An 8,771-nucleotide genomic window follows, 5' to 3' on the forward strand; every position below is an offset into this window, starting at 1 on the left:
CTTCTTAAAACCTCACTATGGTCCTGAGACCCCCCCCAGCACCAGGCACACTGGTCAAAATTTCTTGCGAAATTTTCTAGTGAAGTCTTACTATTCCTCTTCTTACGTTTTTTGCCGCGCTACTCCTCCGGCAGCGTTTCCAACACCTGTAAAAAAAGTACATCAAAATGTGCGTAATGACCGAGAATGGTGTGCTATGACCTGTCTAAGAGATTCGCGTAGCGGTCTCCGAAAAAAGTCGCGCGAAAGCGCGATTTCTTTGCTCCATAGGAATGAGTGGCAAATCGACGTGAAGAGAGCTCAAAAACACTCGTCTTTAGGGCAATACAGAGTCGCCATACTTTAACGTAGAAGAATTATTAAAAGTTTAAAAGGATCACGAGACTTGGGACTTTATTGGTCCTATCATCCCCCTTCTTATAACCTCACTGTGGTCCTCAGACCCCCCCCAGCACCAGGCACACTGGTCAAAATTTCTTGCGAAATTTTCTAGTTTTCTTATTCTTCTTCTGCCAAACTTTGCCGCGCTACTCCTCCGGCAGCGTTGCCAACACCTGTGCAAAAAATACATCAAAACGTGCGGAATGATCGGGAATCGTGTGCTATGACCTGGCTAAGAGATTCGCGCAGCGGTTTCCGAGAAAATCGCGCGAAGGCGCGATTTTTTTGCTCCATTGGAATGCATTGAAAATCGACGTGAAGAGTGCTCATAAACACTCCTCTTTGGGGCCATACAGAGTCGCCATACTTTAACGTAGAAACGGGATTAAAAGTTTAAACGGGTCACGAGACTTGGGACTTTATTTGGCCAAATGGAAATTTTTTGATAGCTGGCACGGTTTTCACGAAATCGCAGTTTACGTTTTGTGAAATTTTCAGACCGTTTCAGATTTTATAATGGGTGTGTATTGCGTGGGTCATTAAGGGCTAGAGTGTGTGACATCATCGCTAGAGTGCGGGAAAGCTTTGAAATCTTTTGAAAATTTTTCGAACAAATTGCTCTGTAGCCCACAACGTCCACTCCTCATACACAATTAATACATCAAAACGTAGGTATTTTTGTGCCGGTCGCAAACATGTAGCTATGGAATCAGTCGGACTTTCACATTTGGCGACACATGCCTGAACGTGAGAGCAACTGCAGGCTTCGCTCCCATAGGGCCCTACTATGATTTAGCTGCTGGGCTAATGATTACTAACGCTGCTTCTTCCTTAAGTCTGTCAGACAGTAGATCCCATCCAGGACATGCTGGACAACAGGTCAGGTGGAAACCAGAGGGCCACCAAGAGAAAGTCTGACGAGAGCCATGAAAGAGCCATCAAGACTAGCAGGACAAGTCAATGTCCCTCCGAGGGCTTCAGACCGTCATTCAGCAGAGGTTAGATGATATAGAAAGAACCTCAGGGGCTATTTTTTTAAAGTCTGGGTAACGTAAAAATAGCAACACAACTACTTGGTTAGATTTAGGAAAAGATTGACTTAGTTGGGTTTAGGCAACAAAACTACTTGCTTAGGGTTAGGAAAAATATACAAACAGTACATACTGTATACACATACAGTATATAGTGTGACTGGGTCGGTCCGGCTTGTCTCTGCCATGCTATATACACCTGGGTGCTAATAACATCTGCCTTAAAAATATCACCAAGTATAAAAAAATTTGGTTTAAAAATCATGAAAAAATGAGTGTTAAGTGTTATAAGTCTGGCCGAACCACTCTAGTTTTTATATAGTGTTAGGGAAAGGGTTATGCTAAGGATGGCTCCAGTGGTGAAAAGCAGTCTAAATCCACAATTCAGTACTATATAGTTCAGTCTTTTCACATGTTTTCAGCACTAAGTTTCTAACATGTGTTTAGGAAACTTTAACTCCGCTGAGGATGCTGGGACATCGACACCCGCCTGCGCCAGCATTAGCTCCAGATCTGAGGAGAAGAAGGGCAGGAAGAGGAGGTTCGAGGACACAGAAGCATACGGGAAGAGGAAAAGAACGTTCATGAGTCCCAATGAGGGCACCAGCTACCAGGCCACCACTGAGACCATCCCTGAGGCCATCCCTGAGACCATCCCTAAGGCCATCCCTGAGACCATCCCTGAGGCCACCGCTGAGACCATCCCTGAGGCCATCCCTGAGACCATCCTTGACGCCATCCCTGAGGCCACCCCTGAAACCTCCTTCAGGTCCGGATCTGATACCTTCATCAGCACCAACTCTGAGGAGAAGAAGGGCAGGAAGAGGAAGTCTGAGGACACAGGAGAATACGGGAAGAGGAGAAAAATGCCCCTCAGTTCCGGTACGGACACCAGCTACCAGGGCACCAATGATACCACCACTGAGTCCACCCCTGAGACCATCCCTGAGACCACCTCCAGTGATGAATTTGACACCTCCTCCACACAAAACAGCAGAGGTGAGTAGAGATAGAAATATGTGAAACATTGATGAAGTGTGAGTTCTATCAGTAAATTCAGTTGAGTTTACTCTTCGTGAGGAATACTACTAGCCTAGGAAGACTGTTTCAGCACATATTTTCTAACATGTATAATGTGTTTAGGAACCTTTTACCCTACTGGGGATGCTGGGAAATCGGCACCCGCCAGCACCAAATCTGAGGAGAAGAAGGGCAGGAAGAGGAAGTCTGAGGAAACAAAAGCATCCGGGGAGAGGACAAAAACGTTCCTACGTCCGAGTGAGGGCACCAGCCACCAGGCCACCACTGAAACCACCCTTAAGCCCATCCCTGAGGCCTCCTTCAGTTACGGATCTGACACCTTCTTCTCAGAAGACAGCGGAGGTGAGTAGAGATAGAAATACATGAAACATTGATGAAGTGTGAGTTCTATCAGTAAATTCAGTTGAGTTACTCTTCATGAGGAACACTACTAGCCTAGGAAGACTGTTTCAGCACTTATTTTCTAACATGTATAATGTGTTTAGATATCTTAGACTCCGCTGAGGATGCTGTGTCATGGATACCCGCCAGCACTGACTCTGAGGAGAAGAAGAGCAGGAAGAGGAAGTGTGAGGACACGGGAGACTACGGGAAGAGGAGAAGAACGTCCCTCAATCCCAGTGCGGACACCAGCTACCCCTGGTACCAGGCACCCCTGCACTACCTCTCGTACCCATTTCCTTTTCTTTTTAATCGCTTTTTTCCATCCATCCCTGAGACCATCCCTGAGACCATCCCTGAGGCCATCCCTGAGACCATCCCTGAGGCCACCGCTGAGACCTCCTTCAGTTACCGATCTGACACCTTCTTCACAGATGACAGCGGTGGTGAGTAGAGATAGAAATACGTGAAATGTTGATGAAGTGTGAGTTCTATCAGTAAATTCAGTTGAGTTACTCTTCATGAGGAACACTACTAGCCTAGGAAGACTGTTTCAGCACTTATTTTCTAACATGTATAATGTGTTTAGATATCTTAGACTCCGCTGAGGATACTGTGTCATGGATACCCGCCAGCACTGACTCTGAGGAGAAGAAGAGCAGGAAGAGGAAGTGTGAGGACACGGGAGACTACGGGAAGAGGAGAAGAACGTCCCTCAATCCCAGTGCGGACACCAGCTACCCCTGGTACCAGGCACCCCTGCACTACCTCTCGTACCCATTTCCTTTTCTTTTTAATCGCTTTTTTCCATCCATCCCTGAGACCATCCCTGAGGCCATCCCTAAGACCATCCCTGAGGCCATCCCTGAGGCCACCCCTAAGGCCACCGCTGAGACCATCCCTGAGGCCACCCCTAAGGCCACCAGTAGCGACTCTGACACCACCTTCCCAGAAGCCACTCTGTTTCACAACAGAGGTGAGTAGAGATAGAAATACGTGAAACATTGATGAAGTGGGAGTTCCATCAGTAAATTCAGTTTAGTTTATTCTTCACGTACTACTAGCCTGGGAAGACTGTTGTATAATGTGTAGTGGATGTTGATAGGCAGATCTTGTTACCTTTGGACAGAATCAGACTGTTCACAGTCTTGATGCTAAGCTAAGCTTAACCGTCTGCTGGCTCAAAAGGTCATATCGTTCCTCTAAGTTTCAGTCTTGGCTTTTCGATTCATATTGGTAATAGGATTCGATTTTAAATTAGTAATTGTTACTGTAGTATTAGGGGTTAGTTTAGAAGTGGAAAGAAAGTTCTGAACAAGTACAGTCAAAGTGTTTGTGTTTTGTTTCTGCAGCTGACTTTGAGGAGAAATATGAGGAAGAGGGAATGCTGGGTGAAGGAAGCTTCGGAGCAGTCTTTGCTGGCCACCGCAAAGACGACCATCTGCCTGTAAGTTACACACACACACACACAGAATCCATGAGTCATGTATCCGCTCTGTATGTAGTCAACGTATCCTCATACAACGGTTCATATGATATTTTACAAAAAGTTATTCCTACTTTTCATTGCGTTTTCCTACGAATGTCCAGCAACACGTGACGCATGTGTCAATTTCTGCTCCAGTCTTTTCAAAATAAAAGTTAGATTTAGGAAAAGATCGACTTGGGTAGGTTTAGGCAACAACACTTTTTAGTTAGGTATTGGAATTTGTTTGGGTTAAAATAACACGGGAAGAGGCTTAATTTAAGTACAGAAGTTACATGAGAAAAACTACTTAGTTATGTTTAGGTAAAGATTGACTTAGTTAGGTTTAGGCACCAAAACTACTTAGTTAGGTTTAGGCAACAAAACTACTTAGTTAGGTTTAGATAACACAACTACTTAGTTAGGTTTAGACAAAACAAATACTTAGTTAGGTTTAGGCAACACAACTACTTAGTTAGGTTTAGACAACACGGTTTGGGTTAAAATAATTCCGGAAGTGGCGTAACTTAAGTAGCGAAGTTACATGACAAATCAACGTTGACTTCAGGTTTCACGTGGGGTACGAACACCGGCCTATTGGGGAAATTCCGGTAATTTTTGACCCACCCATAGACCCCGTTCCCTCCCTGCGCGGCAGTTGTCGCTCTTTATACTTCGTGGTTCACAATTACGTGGATTACATACAAATTGATTTTGTGGGATATATATACGAATGACAGTGCATTACTTTTCGTAGGTATAGCTACGAAGGGCGTATGAGAACAGCCTCATGTAGTATAAGCTGACCAAATGTCTGTTTCTGTCCCGTAGGTGGCCATAAAGCGTATCCGCGAGTTTCTTTACACAACAGTGGTAAGAGATTTGTTTTTCATCCTAATACCAACACTCTACATTATTTAAATCATTTGAGTAACATTTATTTTTAGTTATTTTTATTCTGAGTACAAAGGGAACATGTTCCTCTTGTACCTCATACAATCTAACAGTTAAAATACTGTTAACTTTTGTATACATGTGTATATTAAGGTTTCATTATTTGCTTTCTCTTTCACTCCATATCTTTAGGATTTGAATGGGGAAGTTACAGATCTCCCTACAGAGGTGGCGCTGCTGCTGTACCTCAATCCAGCAGGAGCAGGAACCAGTGCCGTGGTGGGCCTGCTGGACTGGTACAATCTGGACAATGAGCTGATTCTCGTCCTAGAGAGACCCGTCCCCTGCATGGATCTCTATGACTATTTGGTGTCCATACAGTCATCAATACAGGAGGACATGGGCCGGGTAAGCAGTTGATGACATGTGTGTTTCTGTATGTGTGTCCACGCCAACCGTGTCACACAGTCTTCATGTCTCTTTCTTTCTCCCCCAGATCATAACAAAACAACTGGTGGAAGGTCTCCAAGAGGTCCACTCCGGAGAAGTTTTCCACAGGGACATCAAGATGGAAAACATCCTCATCGAAACCGGTTCTGATGTCCCACGTGTCTGGATCATTGACTTTGGCTCTGGCGAATTTCTGACAGAGGAGAGGTACACTGAAAATGAAGGTAGGCTGTCGTTCTTATGGTCCTGTTCTCTGAAACAACCCAGCATCTTTGCCGTCTCTGTCCTGTACTCCCGTCCCTCATCCATTAACCTTTGTCTCTGTGTGGCTGTATGTATTGTAGGTACCCTGTTATACACTACTCCTGAGTATATCCGGCGTGGGTGGTCCACGCCTGAAGCTACCACTGTGTGGCAGCTCGGTGCGGTGCTGTTTGAGATGCTGCATGATGGGGTGACCCCCTTCCATACCCCCCGTGACATCATCAATGCAGTCCCTGCCATCCGTGACACTCTTTCCTACAGTAAGACATGCAGTAGAATACAAGCACACACATAAACACACAAAGAGTACAGCATTTGTATTTAAACATGATTCCTGTTGGTCTGTCCAGATTGCCAAGATTTTATAGCACGCTGTATGGACAAGAGTCCAGAGGCCCGACCCACCCTGGAGACTCTTAAGCACCACCCCTGGCTCGTGTGAGCTGTGGTCCTGAGGGATCCAGTCTGATGTGATACAGACTGGACCTCTCGGACCACGGATGGATCCCTGAAGACCACGGAAGGACCTCGTCCAGGGTTAACGCTGCTGTAGTCCCCATATGTGGCTCCCATTGCACTCTCTCTTGAAGCAGTAGAAATCAGACCGAGAGGCTGGTGGCGTCAATCTCTAGTAGGGCTGTGACGGGGAGGAAAATTTCTTGTGACAACATGGGTGTTACCGATTACACCAGAGATTTTACAGGAAAAGATGACGGTCATCATGTGTAGCCGCTTACTTTGATCTTTACCTTCAGGTGGCTGAGTGACTAGCCTCTCCGGTAGAACTTTTGCTGCGGAGCCGCTGAGGTGTACCCGGCGCCGCTCCGCCGCGCACACCAGCTGTGACCGCTCCGTCCTCCTCTTAGCATTGGGTATAAATCTGAAATTTAAACCGTGTTTGCTTTCCTCTGCCATCTCTCGATCTTTGAACTCTCTCCCGTCCCGTGTGTGTGAAATCTGACTCCTGCTACTCTCTGCTGAGAATCTGTATGGAGCAGATGCATCGGTCGTCCGATTATCTATTGACAACCTGCCGCTGCAGGTGTGGGTGGCGGGTATGTAATGTAATGTGCCCGACCACCGTGTAACACTGGTAACACGGACTACCGCGACAAGCCATAGTGATTATAGGCCTACATTCATGCTTCAAACACCCAGCTGTCCGTGGAGAGGGGATCTCTCTTTGAATTGCCTTTTCCGAGGTTTCTTACCGAGTTTTTCCTCGTTTTCTTAGAGAGCTGGAGCTGGGTTGAGAGTGCACGGGATAATGTACAGCGAGCCGGTCATTGTTGTCCCGCTAGCTGTACATTATCCCGCTTATTACATGGCTACTTACTTAAGAAATCACTAATTTGAGACAAAAATGGTCCTCCACAGTCCGACATCAGAACTGCGTCCATAGCAAAGGTCTGCTATGAAGAAATAACAGACCGTAGCCGTGTAATAATGGGGTTTTATTTTATACATGGGGCTACAAATAAAAATGACTTGAAGTGAATTCAAAATGTCTACAGGGTGGAGGTGCAGTGGTGATTGTTTCAATCTGTTCCGTTCTTCACTAACCATACAGACTGGACGGTTAAAGCATTACAGTTGCTTACTTGTGACTTTATTCAGTACGACAGTCCACATGTTAATTCAGCTCCAGCTAGCGTTACTTTGTCTGTGTCACACTCTAACAGTTCCCCGGAACAACAACAACTAGGAACCAACAATCCTATTGTTACATCTTTTCTTTTTTTCTTTGAAGTAAAGTCTCTTACTCAAACTAAGTAACCAATATTATAATTAAACAAAAAATGTAGATTCTCAACATCAGTCAGAATATTAATTATTAATGCCACTATCACTTGGAAACAAATAAAATTATCCTCTCTGGGGTACTGTGACACTTATACATTATCTTTACAGATATACATAACCAAAACATTGTAATAAAATAAACTGTGCATATACATTACACTTTTCTTTCTCCTCTTTTTTTTTTTTTTTTTCTTTTTTTTTCATAGCTTAACACTCCTTAACATTGTAACCAAAACAAACAGCGGATATCACATTTTAAACATTACTCCTTTCTCAGAGGCCTTGCCAGAGTCCAGAAACCCTGCTTTCCTCACTGAGTAAAGTCTCTCAGGTAGTGAGGTCTGGTGACCTGACGACCTGACCTGGTAGTGACAGGGTGTTGGTGTCCCACCTGACCCCGCTCTACCACTTCCGCTTGTGGTGTCTGTACCACAGTCCCGGTTTGTGTAGGTGTGGAGGTTGTATCATGGTTGCGTCTGAGGTGCCGACGATTTCTTCTCAGAACACCACCTGACTCCAGTTTCACCTCATAAGATCTATGGCTTACAGGTTTCATCACCTTCGCCGCTCTCCAGACCTTATGTGGCTCGAAAGGCTGAACTCTCACACTGTCCCCTTTTTTCAGAGAGTCCATGTCTTTTGCAGTGCGGTTGTAGTATTTTTCTTGTCGCTGTCTATTGTGTATCAGTCCATGTGCATTGTCTGTTATCTCTGGCTCCAACAGAGTGTCCCTGGTAGGGAGCAGAGTCCTTGTCCTCCTATTCAGAAGTCTCTGTGCCGGGCTTGTGTTGAGACCTTGGCTCGGTGTGTTGCGATGGTCCAGCATAGCCAAGTATGGATCTTGTCCCGCAGCCTTAGCTTTCAGCATGAGACGCTTGGCTGTTTTCACTGCCGACTCCACTTTACCATTGCTCTGAGCATATCCCGGCGAGGATGTCCTGTGTTCAAATTCCCACATCTGGCTGAATCGCTGAAACTCCTGAGATGCGTATTGAGGGCCATTATCTGAGATAACAACATCTGGTATCCCATATCGTGCAAAATGGGCCTTTAGCTTCCTG

At 45.4% G+C, this 8,771-nt stretch overlaps 1 protein-coding gene across 11 annotated transcripts; it reads left to right on the top strand.

Moving 5' to 3' along the window:
* Nucleotides 1-1,186: 1,186 nt before the first annotated feature.
* LOC119490439 (serine/threonine-protein kinase pak-2-like) lies at nt 1,187-6,615 on the top strand. Of its 11 annotated transcripts, none has more exons than XM_037773824.1 (12): nt 1,187-1,379; nt 1,860-2,411; nt 2,556-2,795; nt 2,939-3,280; nt 3,424-3,668; nt 3,705-3,810; nt 4,187-4,281; nt 5,131-5,172; nt 5,386-5,601; nt 5,690-5,867; nt 5,988-6,167; nt 6,258-6,615. In XM_037773824.1, exons 1-12 carry the CDS (start codon nt 1,247-1,249, stop codon nt 6,347-6,349), a joined length of 2,421 nt encoding a protein of 806 aa, XP_037629752.1. In that variant the 5' UTR covers nt 1,187-1,246; the 3' UTR covers nt 6,350-6,615. The 11 variants fall into 11 exon arrangements, with proteins under 11 accessions (XP_037629752.1, XP_037629755.1, XP_037629754.1 ...); XM_037773827.1 differs by having other exon boundaries at nt 3,753-3,810; XM_037773826.1 differs by having other exon boundaries at nt 1,860-2,098; nt 2,159-2,411; nt 3,424-3,810.
* The last annotated feature ends 2,156 nt before the right edge of the window (nt 6,616-8,771 follow it).

This window comes from Sebastes umbrosus, chromosome 6 (genome assembly GCF_015220745.1).
Source record: "Sebastes umbrosus isolate fSebUmb1 chromosome 6, fSebUmb1.pri, whole genome shotgun sequence".
In the NCBI taxonomy this organism is placed as follows: Eukaryota; Metazoa; Chordata; class Actinopteri; order Perciformes; family Sebastidae; genus Sebastes; species Sebastes umbrosus.

Excerpts from the sequence above, each read along its gene's own strand:
- LOC119490439 (XM_037773823.1), top strand. The coding sequence starts at position 1,247 with ATGCTGGACAACAGGTCAGGTGGAAACCAGAGGGCCACCAAGAGAAAG. Across the intron at positions 5,602-5,689 it reads TACAGGAGGACATGGGCCGG|ATCATAACAAAACAACTGGT; the intron begins GTAAGCAGTTGA and ends TTTCTCCCCCAG. Across the intron at positions 5,868-5,987 it reads GAGGTACACTGAAAATGAAG|GTACCCTGTTATACACTACT; the intron begins GTAGGCTGTCGT and ends TATGTATTGTAG.